The sequence below is a fragment of the Amphiprion ocellaris genome, chromosome 2 (genome assembly GCF_022539595.1).
Source record: "Amphiprion ocellaris isolate individual 3 ecotype Okinawa chromosome 2, ASM2253959v1, whole genome shotgun sequence".
Classification (NCBI taxonomy): Eukaryota; Metazoa; Chordata; class Actinopteri; family Pomacentridae; genus Amphiprion; species Amphiprion ocellaris.
The window spans coordinates 20,390,090-20,408,642 of record NC_072767.1 but is presented as its reverse complement, the minus strand read 5'-3'; the positions used below and the strand labels follow the sequence as shown (position 1 = coordinate 20,408,642).

General features: G+C 38.9%; 1 protein-coding gene and 1 long non-coding RNA gene across 2 annotated transcripts in view; one reads left to right on the top strand and one right to left on the bottom strand.

Moving 5' to 3' along the window:
- The first annotated feature begins 253 nt into the window (after positions 1-253).
- Positions 254-973, top strand: LOC118470210 (uncharacterized). The gene is made up of 2 exons (XR_004847238.2): positions 254-473; positions 652-973. It is a non-coding gene; the product is annotated as an uncharacterized LOC118470210 (long non-coding RNA).
- A 3,709-nt stretch (positions 974-4,682) lies between these two features.
- cachd1 (cache domain containing 1) overlaps positions 4,683-18,553 on the bottom strand; it is a 103,565-nt gene continuing 89,694 nt past the window's right edge. Inside the window, exons 24-27 of the mRNA XM_055018731.1 lie at positions 18,056-18,217; positions 17,139-17,216; positions 16,881-16,982; positions 4,683-8,944 (exon numbers count right to left, since the gene is read on the bottom strand). Of these exons, the coding sequence (XP_054874706.1) occupies positions 8,694-8,944; positions 16,881-16,982; positions 17,139-17,216; positions 18,056-18,217 (593 nt within the window). The 3' untranslated portion in view covers positions 4,683-8,693. The remainder of the gene's footprint in view (positions 8,945-16,880; positions 16,983-17,138; positions 17,217-18,055; positions 18,218-18,553) is intronic.

Here is an 18,553-nt window from a genome sequence, read left to right as displayed (position 1 = left end):
ATGAAACCAGAAAAAATTACATTCATGACAGTTTGGAGTTGGAAATGCATTTATTATATATAACATAAAAGATAATCATTACAATATCTCTAGCTTAATAAAACAGTAAACACACTATAGATCTAATCAGAAAGGACAAAAGAAAAAAGAAAAGAAACAAGATTCAAATATACAGTGATAGGCTTAAATAATTCAAAACAATATAAACATGTTTTTTTGTGTTTGTTTTTTTGTTTTTATTAATAATAATAATAATAATAATAATAATAATAATAATAATATAGTTGTTATTATTGTTGTTGTTATTGCTGTTATTGTTGTTGTACAACATCTATTTTGTCATTTATCTTTTTTCTCCTCAGGTGTCATTAACCTGAGGTCATACTCAAAAGAGTATCAGGAGGAGCTCACAAGAATGTATTCAGTTGAGACATGCATGACATGTAGGACATTATATAAAGCCTTTCCTGGAGGTAATACTTCAAAAAAGTGTATTTAGCCACTCCTTTATTTTTTTTTGGTTTCCTTTTTTTTTTAAATTTTGCTTTGTCTTTAAGTAAACTATAAATAAAGAGATATCTTGCTGAAACTTCTTAGTTAAAAAAGAAATCATTCTGATCTTTGATAAACCATTCTTCATCTTATTTTAAGGATGCATTGGTCGGGGAAAGAGGGGACAGCTGGACGGCATCTACAGTGATCCACATCCTCAACCAGGATTCTGCAGCCACAGTTGTGCCATGATTCTTAACGACATGTAAAACCAAAAAACAAAAAAACAAACACAAAAAAACATGTTTATATTGTTTTGAATTATTTAAGCCTATCACTGTATATTTGAATCTTGTTTCTTTTCTTTTTTCTTTTGTCCTTTCTGATTAGATCTATACTGTGTTTACTGTTTTATTAAGCTAGAGATATTGTAATGATTATCTTTTATGTTATATATAATAAATGCATTTCCAACTCCAAACTGTCATGAATGTAATTTTTTCTGGTTTCATTTATACATTGTTAGGCTAATGTAGTTAATCCAAAACCTTCTTAATAAAAGTATAGTAATGATACCAGTAAAACGGCAAGTTTTATATATTATTTTATAGTAGTTTTTGTAGTTTTATATATTTTTAACATTACACATTATTAGACAATATTATAAAACATTACATTATACAGTAATATTATTATGTTATTGTTTATTATCATTATTTATTATTATTGTACTATTTATTTTATTATATGTTACAAAAATAACATATGAGAAAAGGAAACGGCACATGGCAAAACCTAAATGCCAGATGGCAAACCAGAAGTGCCATGTGGCAAGACCGAAATGCCAGATGGCAAAAATGCAATGGCACATGGCAAACCTGAAACGGTATATGGCAAGGATGATGGCGTGTGGCACTGTATTCCACTGATAATGGCGTATATAATGTCACTGGTCACAATCAACCATGTGGCAGTGGTGGATAAGTAGAGGAATTAAAAATGGCGTGTACTGAGTTTCAATTCTGAGTCATCTCTCTGCAATCTCTCATCTTTCACCGAAGAAACCTCTAAAACTTTGTCATTGTTGACATGGAAAAATACACCAACGACGCCCCCTACTGGCAGATATCTGACCGTGTGAAAGAAGCACAGTTTTTTCATACAGCGGATATTTCAGTGAAAAAATAAGTATCATCTGTACATACACGCAAGGCATGTCCCTGCCTTTATTAGTAATATTATTACTACCAATCGCTGTAGAATTGGTAGATGTGGTGCAAACTGTGTGGCTTATATTTCACAAGTGAAACTGTATATGGCTGATTTCAAAATTAAAAGAACGTCTTTATGACCCTTAAAAATGACATGCAACTGTAACAGTTTTAATATAGCTCTATTAATAATGTACAGTCGTTCATAAAAAAAAACAAAAGTGCAAGCATACGTCTTGCGATTGCACACACGCGCACACATACACACAGACACACACAGTATATACAGTGTATAGACTATTTGGGCATATGGCCGGTTAAGGCTAGGCTGGCTCCGGTGTCTAACACGGTTAGCCTAGCCACCTAACACGGCCCGTGACGTTACGGTACTCATCGGCGGTCATACGTGTACAGACGTCAGTGTGAGAAACATAAAAAATACAGTAAACCTAAATCGCACTGCACGTGAATCAAAAGCACAATGCATGACAGTATTTTGTGACTAGCGTCAACAATGATTAGTCACACAATTTCGCCATATACCAATCCTGAGTCTGTCATAAACCACTGCTGAATGCCATATGGCAAAACTGCTGCCATATGGCAAAAGCCGATTTTGCCATATGGCAAAAGCCATTTTGCCATATGGCAAAAGCCGTTGCCATATGGCAAAAAGCCGTTGCCATATGGCAAAAGCCGTTGCCATATGGCAAGCCATTTTGCCATATGGCAAAAGCCGTTGCCATATGGCAAAAGCCGTTGCCATATGGCAAGCCATTTTGCCATATGGCAAAAGCCGTTGCCATATGGCAAGCCATTTTGCCATATGGCAAAAGCCGTTGCCATATGGCAAGCCATTTTGCCATATGGCAAAAGCCGTTGCCATATGGCAAAAGCCATTTTGCCATATGGCAAAAGCCGTTGCCATATGGCAAGCCATTTTGCCATATGGCAAAAGCCGTTGCCATATGGCAAAAGCCATTTTGGGATCTCGGCGCTGTTGCTCGTTTAAAAGAAAGACCCAAAGTTGTGTCCACTCTGCAGCCAAAGGGGCGCATGCTAGCTGCTAGCTAGCTAGCTGCTAGCTAACAGTGTGGAAAATGTTAGCATTCATGCTAGCAACTCGTGGCTAACACCAAGCAGTAACTAACTGGCTATGTTTATGTTACTGTCAAAGAAAAAAACATAAATAGACTGACAGAATTAAAAGTAAGGCTGACTTTTTAATAATCACAGTTACCTTGTTAAGTGAACGGGAGCAGGATGGATCAGCTGCAGATGGTCCCTGCAGGTCTGAGGGCCGAAACTCGTCCTCCTCAGTTCTTCCTTTTCTCCCAGTTCTTCCCTCAGTAATGAGTAAAATCACTGGTGGATAATATTTTAAACCTATTTCGTCACTTCTTTGTGTTGAGTGTTTGCTAACTGTGGTGATGTGCAGGAAAATTTGCTGAGACGAGTAACAGTCGGACTGCAGCAACAGTCACACTCAAATCAACCCAAACCAGAAAAATACTGTAATCTGCTGTAAGATTGTACGGTAGCTTGCTGTTAATATTTTGTTCTGTAAAAACACATGAATTTACAGTATTCGGCTGTATTTACAAAGAACGGTATATTACTGTACAAAATATCCTGTATTTTTACAGCAATTTGTTACAGTGTATGTCAAAATATCTGCTACAAAAAAACAGGAAAACACTTCTACAGTTAAAAATGCTTGCTGCACTTTAAGCTACACCCCAGTCAGTGACGTCACAGCAGGTGTGTAGCTTCTCTATGATGTTTCACTGTAAATAGTTGAAGTTTATAGATATACAATCAGTGATTGGATCCTTTTGGCAAAATGAGATGGGGATTTGTTTTTGTACTTCAAAATTTATTTTTATATCTCTCTGTTCCATGTTGAGTATAAGACAGATAAATAATAAACATTTGATATAATGTATGTTCTGTACATTAGCAATTCATTTTACACATAATTTTACATTATTTTTGGTAGTAAATTAATTGAAACAATGGAAAATCTGCAGAGCCACTTGTGAGCCGAGCCATAAGAACTGGCTGTCATAAAAGAGCCGGAATTCTCATCACTAGTGTGAGGGTCTTGTAAGTTTTCATTTAACTCAGAGGTCAGAGCAGAATGACGACACACCTGAATTGACCGCATTCCAATACAAGTCGGAAACCAAAATGGATGCCTTCGGGAAAATCTTCATCTTCAGGTCAGCCATTGTTACCCAGACAGGAAGGTGACATGATCCAATGTTGAAATTCCATCAGAATCTTTAAAACCAGCTGATAGCAACATATTATGGAGTATTTTATGCATAAAAACACTGCAGCAACATGTTAACAGATACAGCTTGGACACTGTTGATGTACTGAGAAGCCATCTTGGATTTTTAGGTTGGTGAGTTTCTTCAGACTTTCTGAGTTACAAATGTGAAAACAGATTGGGCGTTGATTGTGGAATTTCCAACAGGGAACTCAGAAATTCTGACTTCTAAGTTCAAAGTGAGTGAACACTGGAACAGTACTACTGCATATGTGGAAAAATATATATATAAATCAAGTATTTAGAGGCTCCAGTGGGAGCTATGTGAAATTGAATGTTGTATTTAATGTACCTCATAAGTGGGAAGTTGGACGTTGGGTCATTTTCAACCTCTTTGTCGGGGACAAAAACATGGCTGCCTTAAGGTTTGCTTTGCTGCTTTCCTATAATCAACAAGAGATTGAAAATTCAAAGTTACCGGTGAATGCAGCATACGAAACGGCCTCAAATGATGACCAGACAAAAAGCTTGATAATGGTGTGGTGTTAAAAAATCACCAATGTTATCATGCCTCTCTCAGCTCATTTCTGCTTCCCACACAACATCCCATAAACTCTGTATTATGAGGAATGTATCCATCAGGTTTTGACAAAATCATTAAAACTAATGATGAAAACTGAGCAGAAGTTAGAAACGTCAGACAATTTAAGTGTAAAATGGACTTTATCACATTCACATTGCAATAAATCTCAATTTGATAACTTTATATGATACATGGGGGGATGACGTACACATGATCCTTCAGTACATTAATTGCAATTCAGAGTGTTCTGTATACACACATATATACTTGTTTACAACAGCTGGTAAATACTGTTTAAAAGCTCTCCAGGAAAAATAAAACAGACTTGTTAATGTTCAACTGTCCCAGCACACACACACAGACACACATACAGACTGCATTTGATTGAAAGATTGCTCTGAAATGCTACAAGACTGCTTCATTGTCAAACTGAAGCGAAATTACGTACCATGTGAAGTAGTCAAAACTATTTCAAATATCATTGTATGTTTTTGTTATGAATTACTGCAGGTGAATAATGGACAGAAAATGGTGTGACAGTGTTGATGAGATGCTGGTTAGTGTGGAATATTCAACCCACTGCATTTAGTAGTACTTTGAGGAACATGTAGTAACACAAAACCAGCATGTTTTAATGTCCCAGCTTTGTCTTATTATTTAGTGCGTGTGCAGATGAAAGTTCGATGAGCTCACAGTGAATGTGCAAATGTAAATATTCTTCTAAAGTGTCAAACACACTAAAATGACTGTAAATGAAAACGGCTGACAGTCTCAAGTAGCAACAGAACCACTGCACGGCTTACAGATGTAAACCTGAATCCACTATAAGGCTGTTGTTTTGGTCGTTACTCTGTGAGAAGGTGTAGTACTGTTACTTTGCAAATCTAAGGAGAGATAAGCTTTCTTTAACATTTTCAAAGACACAATAAAACTTTAAAAACTAGAAGCCTCTCAAACAGAAAAGTGTGTATTAATTTTTCCAAGCACTGACTTCCATCCAATATGGACCTAAAGAAGAATAAACCTAAAAAAACATCCAAGGCATCAAAAATATAGCGAGACACCATGAACAGACGATTCAATATCAACCCGAATATCTGAGCATCATTTGAAGCATACATCATATCTTACAGACATTAAAAAACATGGAGTGTACAGGACATGATAGCTATTTGTGAGTCAGTATTTACATTTCATAATGAATCTCTGGAGAACAATAGAGAATTTGGCACCCAGAAAAAAAACAAACAAAAAAAAAAACCAAAACATGGATGCCACACTGATGTGATTTGACCAGCTGAACAATCAAACCCACAAAGCACAGATCGGGTCAAGTGACTCTTCATCAGAATAAAAATAAGTGGATTTCTCAATCATAATAATTTCACCTATAATTCTCTAATACTATTTTGAAAAATAATGCATTCAATGAAAATGTTCCAGGTGGATAATCTTACTTTCATCACACGCACACACTCTCTCTCTCTCACACACACACACACACACACACACACACACACACACACACACACACACACACACACACACACACACACACACACACACACACACACACACACACACACACACACACACACACACACACACACACACACACACACACACACACACACACACACCAGTTAAACCAAACACACGTAGAAAATACATTTTAAGTGGTTAACCACAGAGGAGCCGACAGATGGGTGTAACCTCTGTACAACATCAGCAGCATCTCGACCTCTTTCGCTCTCTTTGATGAGGAGGAGACTCCATCTTGGGCATCACTGGAAATGCAACTTGCTTTGTACAAACTCCAGCGCACAACCTCACCACACATACAGTATCTCAGCTTGGCCTCAGAGGCGAAAGGTTGTCATAAAACAGCGTGAAAGTGAAAACAATCTGTACTGGTTTTTCTGCTCAGGCAGATCCAGAGGACAGCACTCAGTGTCTGTGAATCTCTCAGGACCTCTGTGCCGGTCCCCAGTTATCCTCACACAACAAATCCCAAGCAGTGACTAAAGCCAGGAATGTTTTGCTGGTGTTGGTTTCTGTCTTTCCTCGTCCATTCCCAGGAGGCTGAAAAAGGCCGGTGAGCACAGAAGTTCTGCCTCCTCATGCACAGGACACGTCCAGAATGAGGATGTTTTCGACGGCAAGTTTTAGCTCACATGATTACGCAAACCTCGGTGAAAAACAGACAGAAAAATGTGCTAAATGCGAAAACTGTATCCTTTAAACTGCTCTGAAAAGGACATGATTAAGGCTTGTTGTTTTCAATCTTTCCAGATATTCAGTGAGAAACACCTGAATTAATTTTTGAGAGGAGCAGATCTGATTTCGTCTTAGATTTAGATCACTACTCATTAAAAAAATGTCTCTTTCTTAAAGAAGGTACTGCTTATCAAACTATACATTCAGTGGCCATTTTATTAGGAATATCTGTACAATATAATGTAATCTACAACATTCCTGCCATAACATCCACCTTTAAAATTGGTGAAACTGTCAGAAAGTGTATAAAATAAAAGTCATAGTTAAAGATAATGTTGTATCAGTCTACACTATAATGAATATGTTTCTAATTCATTGTCAGTCCTATTTATATACATTAGGGGAAGATGCAACTATAATTTCAGTGCTGAAACATATAACAAAATTAATACGACTATGTCAGAGTCAAAACCATTTAAGTTATGGGTCTTATAGAGGTAGACTTTACGGCAGGACTGCTGTATTAGATCTCACTGACTGGACAGGTGTAGCTAATAAACTGACCACTGAGTTTCTACAGTAGTAAATGGAATCCTCTGAAAGAGAGGACAGCTAAGAATATGTTCCTGGTGACAGAAAGCAAAAACTAAATTTGAAAGACAATGCAAATGAGCTGCTGATTATGCACCAAAGTCCCTCAGTCTGAGGAGAAAAAGGAAAAGAAAATTCACATAGTCTGTTGTGTTACTGATGTTCTTGAAAGTCAAAACCAACAACAATTCACAGATGTTTTTGGAAAATAAAAACTGAAAATAATGAGCCCTAATATGATGCACTGGTTGCAGGAAGTGGGCCGGTACATATCCTGACTGCTGACTTGTTTTGTTAGCGGCAGCTGCTTTCTCAGCCGTCTTGAAAATCTACCTCTTTAATAAATAGTAGAAAAATAATATTTTCCTCTTTAAAATGTTTCTTTCTGTATTTCTGTGAATCATTGACGCTTTTTTCTCCTACTTTGAAGTTCACAAACATTCAGGAAAATGTCCACATATCTTCCCACACCATGTTGTGTAAGACCAACAGCTGGCTAAAGGCAGCGACTATCAGAGAAAACCAACCCTGGAGCATCTATCTGCTGAACCAAGGAGAGCAAACTGGAAATAGAAGCCATGTTAGAATCCCACTAGATCCAGTTCTCTGTTGAAAATACAGTATTTTTCCTCTTCACCAGAAATGTCCGTTTTTTTTTTTTTTTTGTTTGTTTTTTTTTTTTTAAACAAACGTAAGGAGTGTTCTGTTCCCCTCCTGCCTCAATACAAGTGAGTTTCAGATGGAGTACTAGTCAAGAGGGGTCACATCGGGCTCCACAGTTAATTTAATTATCCACTGGACCTGAAGAATGATGAAAAATGAAGAACTTTGTCCTCCCTCAAGGCTTTTAGGTCCCACTTGTGATCTGTCCCCGATGAAAGCCAATAAATGGCCTCAAACAGTGTTTTGTTTGTTCCTGAAGGCTGTTGTTTGTGCTCGCTTTTGAGTCCTGAATGCTAAATTCTTTCAGGAAAAAGCTAAACTGAAAAACCCATTTGATGTTATGTACTGGTCCAGGTCTGGTCATTTTCAGTGTGTATATAAAACTGTGTACACCTGCCAGACTTTAAATTGGGTTGAATAAAAGAGGGGCTCAGATTGAGATGTTGGCACTTTGACATCATGATGCATCATCCAATCAGGCCAAAAGTCCCGGCGGCCAAAGGACACAGCTGTGGTGTCTCCCTCCATACATCCATCCATCCATCCTGACAGTACCCACTGTGTGCTGTCTAATCGAGCACAAATGTTGTTGTTGTTGTTTTTTTGTTTTTTTTAATAGTCTTCCTTATAAAAACGGTTCCATCCCTGGCAGGGGGGCGGATCAGCATTCTGCGTCCACACTGTGCACCGTCACCGCGGCCTGCAGGTGGTGTGTGTGCGTGTGCAGCGGGTGGTGGTGTGTGTGCGTGTGCCGGTAGGGGTGGAACTTGTGGCTGAGCAACGCGGCCGTCTGGGGAGGCGTGTCCAGGTCCAGGTCGTCGTCATGGTTACCGACGTCAACACCGGCCGAGAGCGGGTCGTTGTTTCCGGGTGGGTTCTCGCTGTCCTCCTGTGGACTCATGGTGCTGTAGCCTGGACACCAAGAAACATGTAGATGTTAGCATCACTAGATTTCTTGTTTTATTACTCTTTCTTCCAAATAAAACTCCTGAATGATTCCTTAGTCTGAATCGCTTCACGTTTGCACAGCCAGGTATAACCAAGAGCTCCATACAAATGGAGAAATACAAAAATAGAAGATACGCTTCACTCAAATTAACAGCTTTAAACGTTATAATCACAAAAGGTTAAGAAATGTAAGTATAACTTGTTACCAGTGGTATGATACCTAATTTGACTGAAATTATTTTCAAACATATTTATCAGGTAAATCTTTTCAATTCATTACCTGGTCTATAAAAAGTCTGAAAATAAGGGGGGAAAAAAATCCCATAAGCTAAGGTGACATCTTCATAGCTCCAAAATATTTAATTTTTTAACTATATGATAGAAACTGAAAGAGGCACCTCATATTCAAAAAGCGAGGAACAAGCCCATCTTTGATGTTTTTGGATAATAAAGTGATTTATTGGTTATTAAAATTATGTTTACTAAAAATTTACACGCAATGATGGTCATGAGCCAGAAATAGCTGCTCTGCTTTACCCACTTCTAGTAAAATTTTTATACGGAACTGAAAAAAAAATAGGGATTGACTGTTCATTCACTCGTAGTACAGTGAATACAAAGAACTCAACAGCTATTACACGCGTGTACCAGTTTGGTATAGCTTTCTTGCATTGATTGAACAGAAATGGGAAGACATCAGAAAGGCAACAATTCAGCAAATGATGCCCTCCAGACATTCAACACAGAAACGTTCATGTGAATACATGGTAACTCACAATGTTTCTGAAAGCGGTACAAGCTACTTGATGGCACATTGACAACTAAACATCGCCTTTGGACATTTTTCTCCTTATGTTTTCAGTTTTCTCATGCAATTTGAAACAAAGATGCATACATATTTATCACCACCTCTCTACACATCTTGCACATACGTTTAGCCTGAGGAGACAGAGACATGAGCCAACGTGGCTGTTAGGATACAATGGTAACTGGAGCAGTGGGAGGGCAGGGCTGCTGTCACATAGAAAATGGATTACTGGGTCAAACAATAAGTAAACATAGGATAAACTTTGTGAAAGATAATGTAATGGCAGCAAATATTGCCTGCTGACTTCTACAATGCCCATGCATACTACTAGACAGTAACACTCATAAATCAAGTGCTTCAATGGCTTTCATCCTGATTAATAAACATTCCAGCAGCAAATTTCACTACAAACCATATTGATTTGCTGAGTTTCTTTCATTTTTTACTTAAGATGCAAAGGTTTACACACACCCCCTTATATATTGAGTGAGTTCCACCACCTTCAGGCCCATGAAATCCATCTGAAACACTGAGTGCAACTATGAAAAATCTGGGTCTGGAAATGAACCCATTTCCTTTAATTCCTTTATCACCATCTTTTTCAGCTTCTGAAATGACACCAGCAACATGCTAGATGATGGAGCATCAATCTGTTATTGCTGTTGGAGCAAATAACCCTGTAAGCCTGAGTGCGTCGACAATCATATTTATAGAAAAATCACTGTCATTTTGGATGATGAAACATTAAAGCTCCACACACAGTGAACCAAGTGATTGGAGAGCATGTGTGTGCATCTGTGGCATGCAGGATCCAGGCTGAAGGCAGTAGGTACGTCTGGCCTTGTGTCAAATTTATCTCCTGCCAACACAAGCGGCTAACTGTTAGATGTTTAACTGGTAGATAAACCGGCATGTAAATATCTGATGTTGCTTTGGTGGTTCATGTTTTACCTGCAGAAACCCTGTTTAGTAACAACACCAGGCCCAAGCCAAACTATTCAGAAAATCCTGGCAGTCTGTAGCCATCTAAGCAGCTAGTAGGCTACATAGTTAGACACGGTTGTGCTTTGGCTTAATGTGATGTTGCTAAGCAGCATGTTTTGTTTACTGTGTTCGTCTTAGCTTAGCATGTTTACATGGCAGCAATTACAAACTGGCACTAAATACATGGTCTAGCGGAGGCTGAGGGGATAGATTTAAATATACGGTGATGCTATGGATGTAAAGTAAGTGCATCACCAGTTTTATGTAAAGTAAATGGATCACCACATTTATGGCAACCCACACAACATCTGCTGAGCCACGTAACTCACAGCAACAAATGTGTCCCATTGTGGAACTAGAGGAAAAGTCTGCTACAAAATTTCATGGCTATAGCTGCTGAGACAGAGCCGTCTGGTAGACAGACCAACTGAAAAAAAGAGCTAACAGAAATTATTCATTAGCTTTTATTCTTCCTGCCATGGTTAGTGCAGTATGTCTTGTGATATAATGTCCCTTTATCATGCTTAATGTACTGTCTGCCCCTCAGTATGGAGGTGCTAGAAGTATTCAGATCCTTAGCAGTACCAATGCAGCAATGTAAAAAATACACCATTACAAGTAAAAATCCTGCATGGGTTAAATTATGTATGTTTGCATTTCCATTAGCAGCAAAATAAAGTTAAAGTATTGAAACAGAAGTAGTGGCTCAGTCCCTCTGACTGATACATTATTATATATGACATGATTAGATTATTAATAGTGAAGCATCAATGTGTCAGCAGGATGTTACTGTTGTAGCTGCTGAAGGTTTGATCTACTTTATATCCAGTTTTACAAACCGGAACAGCAGATGAATCTGGAGGCTCATCGCATAATTTATGAGAGAGTGAAAAAGAAAAAACTTAATCGTAATCCACAAATCAGTTTTCAATTTTTGGATTTTTTCTCTATTCTTTGTTTTTTAGTGGGTTATTTGAGCATGTATTAAAATGAAACCATGTGAGACGTTTAGAGGGAAAATTTGTTGGAGCTGTTAACGACTCCTTGACATCTGAAATGCGACCCCAACTACACACTGCTTTTGGTAAGACATCACAAACCAAAAATGCTGGAAATCACTCGTTTAATCTTTAACAATGTGTAAAATCTTCACCTTAAAAGCATCCACAGCTGTTAATAAGTGAAGTAGACTAGAGAGCACAATGTTTCCTTCTGAAATGTAATGAAATAGAAGTAAAAAGAATCATCAAATGGAAACAATCGCGCAAAGTCCAAATATTTCCAAAGTGTGCTCAAGTACATTAATTAGTTGTTCCGCCACTGTAATGCAGCATCATGCCATATAAGACAATGTCATGCACGCCTCACTGAGGTGTCCTAAAATCCCTCACTAGAGTGAAGTGTCCTCGCACATTTCCTTCCCTGATCCTCCAAAGATTAGCTGGGCTTTGATACCAAAGCAACCAGACAAAGAAAATGAGAGACAGAAAACAGAGCAGAGGGAGTAGAGCAACAGAGACAGAGAGGGGGGAGACCGAGCAAAGGAGAGAGGAAGAGAGGGATTAAACCAAATGAAGGGATGGAGACTTCAAAGAAGTTCTTGACATGGAAGGTGCCAAGTTCTGCACAGTTTATCTCTGTTTTCCCCAAAGCAAGAGCCGGAGCTTCAGGTAAATCTACTGCTAAGTGTGTCCTGTTGACAATTTTCAGCTGCACCAAGTGACAAAATCAAATCCTCTTTAATGCCAAAAGATGAGCATAGACAGGGGAAGCTACCATGTTATTGCATCTTGGAAACAGACTTCAAATGTCTTATTTTGACTTTTGAAATGTCTTTAAACAGTGTCAAACAAGACCCGTTTAAATCCTTAAAACAAATCCTGGCAAAGCAGTTATGTCTCTGAAATACATACTGATTAAGCTGATTGCATCTAAAGGAATACTTTATGTGCTTATTCGCCTTCTTGTTGAGAGTTAGACGAGAAGATTAATACCACTCTTATTTCTGGGACCAGTGTTAAGACCAAATCATGCTTTTCGTATCCCCAAGGCTATACATGGCATACATTTTGTCATCCAGCCAGTTCTACAAGGTTCCATGCAGATGGCTCTAAGGATGTCTGAACGTAGCCCAAAATTTCTGACCAGGAAGACTGTAAACACGGCAAGTTGCACAACAACTGCACGTGTGCTTAGAAAACAAACCACCAACCACATCTTTATAATTCCTCATTGAAAGAAGCATTCACTGCCTGACTTTGGAGGGGTGTTGGATTTATACATGCATGCTTTCCAACTATGGTGCCCAAACAAATTCTTTAGAAATCCTGTGTTCCATCCACCTACTGAGCTCAACATATCTCAGGAATATCACTGGCACGTATGTAAAAACTGCAAAGTCACAGCAAACCTCTTTAGATATCCACATGAGCTGTGTGTGTTTTTCTGCATTCAATATAAAGGACATGTCATGCGTGTTTGCTTTAAGTGTCCACGATGGTCATGCAAAACCATGAATTAGCCTTTATACTTTCTGCCTCCGCAAGGGTCTGCAAGAAATAAATTTAGTTGTCTATCAAAGTTCTTGACAGTTCACACGAACCTCTCTGCGGATGTTTGCATCCAGCCCAGAATTTATGTCTGTGTGTGGATGATGAATGTGCATGTGTGGAAAATCTAAATGTTGAACTACTTTACATGTATGGAGCAGAGTACTCCCAGCGGACTTCAAAGTTTTATAAGGCCAGTGTTATACTTTTTGCATCTGCTAGTATGCGAGTGTCCATGAATGTCAGCATGCTGTCTGAAATTTTAGCTCCAAGGGCAGCAGAGTGCATCCTTGGTAGTAGTGTTTATGCATAAATACACCGTACTGCACATGTATAGACGGGAGTCCTCCAAGTTAATTCCAGCAGACTAGAAAAGGCAGTATAAGGTCAGTGTTAGACTTTCTACGTCTGTAGGTAGGTTAGGGTCTGCGTGATGTAAATTTAGTCCACATGGACATCTACATACAACCCAAAATTTGTGTCTGGACAGTGACAACACTACAAGGGCATATGGTGCGCATGCTTGACAGTAACGTACATACTTAGAATACGCAAATATGACCTACTGACATGTAACAGACTGGTCCAACTGGACTCCTGCGGCTTAGCATAATAGCAACAACTACATGTCCATGGTGTCCACAAGTGAGTATAATCACGGCTTGAGAAAATTCATGGATTGTAAAAATACAGCTACTGCAAGCTGCTAATTAGCTTAGCTTCCTGTAAAAACTACACAGAGGTAAAGCATTAACATTGTCTGTCCGAAGGTTTAAAAAAAACAAACTCTGCTAATAAACACATTATATCTTGTTTATTTAATATACACATAAACCTAAGAGTAAAACTACAAATTTCTGTATTATGGGAACGGTGTGCAAGACTACTGTATTTCTCATTGTAGCACAGTGATTAGCTCAGCTAACCGGCTGCTAGCTGTACAGCTGCATTTAGTGTACAGACATAAGTGTAAGTTTCTCATCACCTCTTGGCTATTACTAGAGCTTCTCTTTACCGGATAACTGTGTCTTTAGTATGTCTAATAAAAGGCATAAATCCAAAAAACACATACACAAACCTATTAATAGGATTCTTCCTCTATTTCTTTTCAGAATTTGGAGTTGTGCTCACAGGCCAACACCCTCCAGCTGGTCTCCAACAGTAAGACAGAAATGATTAAACTATTCTTGATGTCTTTTGTACAAAATACCATTCAAATATAATAACGTTCGTCTCTGCACTCAAGTTATTAATCATACTGTATGTAGTGGTTACATGTATATACACAATCTCTAAAATAGTAGGGTATGTGGATTAAAGTAGGAGATTATATGTCTGTATGCGGTCCTCATTATTAAATGGGTAGTTCTAGCCCTTTCCTGGAAGGTAATGCAGCTCAGACCAGCGCCACTGAACAACTCACAGTCTGCGTGCGTCACTCATTTAATAGACTTAATGCTGTGATGTTTTCAGTGATCCGCATGTAGCTTGTGTGAGTGTGTGTGTGTGTGTGTTTTATCATACCCTTTAGCAATATGAGTGAGTGAACAGTGGTAGGAGGGCACCTTTGACCAAGCAGAGAGGAGCAGCAACTTTGAAGCGTCAACTTAGTAATGAATTTGTTTTAATCCCTGCCGGACTAACACCCCCTCTTTCCATTATTTCAAACTCCTCTTCCTCTCTGTCCCTGTCCTCTTGCCCTTGCATTTCACTTATTTCCCTTCTTTCATCATGTTTGCATCTCTCCATCTCCCCATTTGTCCTCCATTTTCCTTTTTCTGAGCTCCCATTCCCAGTCGTACAACATGCCACAGTCTTTCCTGTTCATTTATCTTGACTTATCCAAGGCTCCTTTGAATCACTGTGTTATGTTCTCTCTGTAGCATAAAAAAAGATATCAGTTGTTCTTAATAAATAAATAAATATATTCAACACTTATTTCTTAAAATATTACTTTAAAAACTCCTGTGTAAAAGTAGTCTGATATTTTGGGATTATCATAACTTAATGTGTAAAATATGTTCAGTTATATGATACAGAGGATGGAAAACACAAGGTTAAAATCAGCAAACATTATCTCATCTTACTAATAAAGCAGATTTTCTCTGTTTCTCCTTCTATCCTGCATGTCAGCTGACAAGCTGCTACTTCTTTGTTCCATTTCGTCCCACTCTCATCTCTTCATGTTCATCTTTGTTCTCATCATCAGTTATGCAACAAGTAAAAGAGATACTCATTGCCAGGAAGTGGAGTGATGCCATATGTAGGTGGTAAGAGCCCACGTGGGTGAAACTGTCCATCCACATCAAGTGTGAGACTTGCAAGTTCTACAAATGTTCAACAGTGAACATGAGCAACTCTTCCTGTGCTTGAGAGGAGAGAAAACAAGATTTAGAGCTGTGATATAATGAAAAGAACATGCCAGGAACAGCTGAACCGCTGCCAAAGAACAGAGAGCTAACTGTAGATTTGAGACTCAGCTGTAGCACTCAAAAAGGAATAAGATTTATCTTAAAAGACGATACATAAACCCTAAATATGACTGTTGACAATGTTGCTGAAATTAATCCTGTTAAGGGTTTATTTTCTATATTGCACCAAAGGGTATCAAAAGATGGAGATTTTACAGAAAATAAAACTTTGTTTCATGTTCTGTTGCTTCTCTTAGACTGGGTCATGGCGTGTCAGAAACGTCACACAGACGTTCTCTATCTGATATCTGTCAACTCTTCCCGGGGAATCCTGAGGCGTTTCCAAGCAAAGTAGGATATGTAATCCCTGCAGCATTTTCTGGCTCTAGCCCAGGGGTCTCCGCCCAGACAGCCATGTTCAGAAAGCTTCCTGATTATATCCTTAAGCCCTAACTGACTCCTTTAAACACAAAGGAGCAGTGACTCCAAAGATCCCCCTGAATCTGTGAGCGGCCCGCCCTGTCCTTGATAATGACATAGACAATCTGCCCTTCTCATCTTGGGCATAACAGAAAAAGGCTGGCCCAACTCCTAATCCAGCAGTTTATTATTGAACTATTTTTGTGTGTGTGGGTGGTGATGGATCTACATAGTTGTGCTTATACATATATTCCAAATTTGCAGTTGTATCTGTGCTTCCAATGTCTCTGCTTGAGGCCAAGTTTCAGGCTTAATCATGTGGTTAACACTCTGTGTTCATGCAAGATGGGCCAGTTTTGTAACAAATTAATGATTCATTTTTCACAAATTACATTATTTTAGACTAAACTATCTGTTGCACAACATGGAGTGCTGGAAAATATCAGCTCTATTTATCGTCAGTACTTTTCACAAAACACCCACTGAATATCCTCAACCACCACGGTGACGTAGCTCAGTCGGGTTTTCGCCACTTTCAACCTCCTGACACACATGCAACTATTAGTAAGAGATAAAAATCATGCAAAATCAGTTTTGTTTTGACACAGCATCACTTGCACATCAGCAGTGATGTGCTCTAGAACACGATACTGTGAATAAAACACATTGTAACGCTTTTTGTAAGCCTCTCAGCCTCTGTTAATCTCTATACATGTGTGATGTCTTACCGTGATCACTCTCCGTCCCGGATCGCCCCCAGTACCTCCGTCTCCGTTCAGGAGTGTGAGTGTGTCTCTCGATCACCGCTGCTATAAATCTGGTGTTACTGACTGAAAGTAAAGAGAGCACACAGGTGAGCAACTACAGCTTGCAGATCTATAGGAATCAGGTACGTGTGCTGTCAAATAGTAGCTTGACAATTCATAAATGTGTTGTAGCATGCTGCAAAGACAACTTAGATCAATGAGCTAACAAACAGCACTTACTGATTCCTCTGTCTTCATGACTGTCTTCATCCCTCTCATCTCTTTCATTGTCAAGGTTGGACATTCTCACTGACATTTCTGGAGCGCCGCACAGGTAAAGAAGAAGGGAAGAAGATTAAGAATAATGCCAAAATGAGAGAGATGACACTGCTATACTACATGAAGGATTGCAAGCATGACAAGCAGGAATAATATTTGAGGAGCTTAGGTGAACAAAGCAAAAAAACAAGAACAGCAGATGTCTGTGTGACAGGCAACCTGAGAAAACATTGAGCTCTTTAAATGGGGCTCAGATTCGGGGCGCAGACAGGGTAATGCACAATTTAATGTAGTTTTAACTTAGAGTTTGGCCGCTCACACAAACACCGACACTCACGCAAAGCTGAGTAGTGCAACTTTATGAGCCAATCACTCAGTCTAATGCCTTGTGATAATGTAGGCACACTCTCCACCATCTATTTTAAGTTGTTCACCAAACTATCAGACTGAAAATGTCTTGGAATGATCAGTTTTAATGAGGCTGTAATCTTGTTTGATGTTTTTGTCAATATAGCTGAGTAATTACACAAATCATGCTGCAGCAGCTGATGCTGCGTTGATGCTAATGTCAGCTCTTTAGCTCCAAATGCACTTGCCACAGTGCTTGTAAATGATGTTGCTTTAAGACTTTGTCTCTTTCTGTGGCATTTACAGAAAAGGCAGCACATAGTGATACAGTATAGGCCAACCAGAGGCATACAGATTGCAGAAGAATGTGCTGCAAAAGAAACTGTGTGGAATAACTGACGTGTTAACTGAATCTTTTAGAATTACTTTATTTACAATTTATCCTAAGTTTCACCACAGTTACCATGTGGGTGTGTGTGTGTTCTAAGAGCAAAATAAAGGTTTAAATCCTTTGCATTCATCAGTCCTACCCTGAGCGGCCAGTGGTGACATGTGCTGGTGTGAACGCCTGTGGATCTGATGTCTGTATGCATAGACAGCCAGCACCAACACCATGATGCATCCCATAATGCCCCCAGCGACTGGACCCACAGGGGCGCTCTTGATCATGTTCAAAGATGCCACCTCCTCATCTGCAGAAGAAAGGAGATAAAAAGGAGAGGCAGAAGGTTGTTGAAAGTATTTCAGATGGCTCAAGAAGAGACAGTACAACAAGCTAGTATCAAACAGCTCAGGCTCAGATCCCAACTCCCGCTGCGAAGCTGGGACACTTTCTACTTCATTTTTATTCTCTCATTGGTGTGAAATGTCACCAAAAAAATATCCAACTTCAGGCAGAGGGCCCATTTTCTTTTTGAAAATGCTGATAACAGAGAGAAAAATAACCTAGCAACAAGATGGTTATAGATAAAAAAAAGTTTCAGAAATATGATGAGATCACTTTTTTGCTGTCCCATGGATACAGAAAT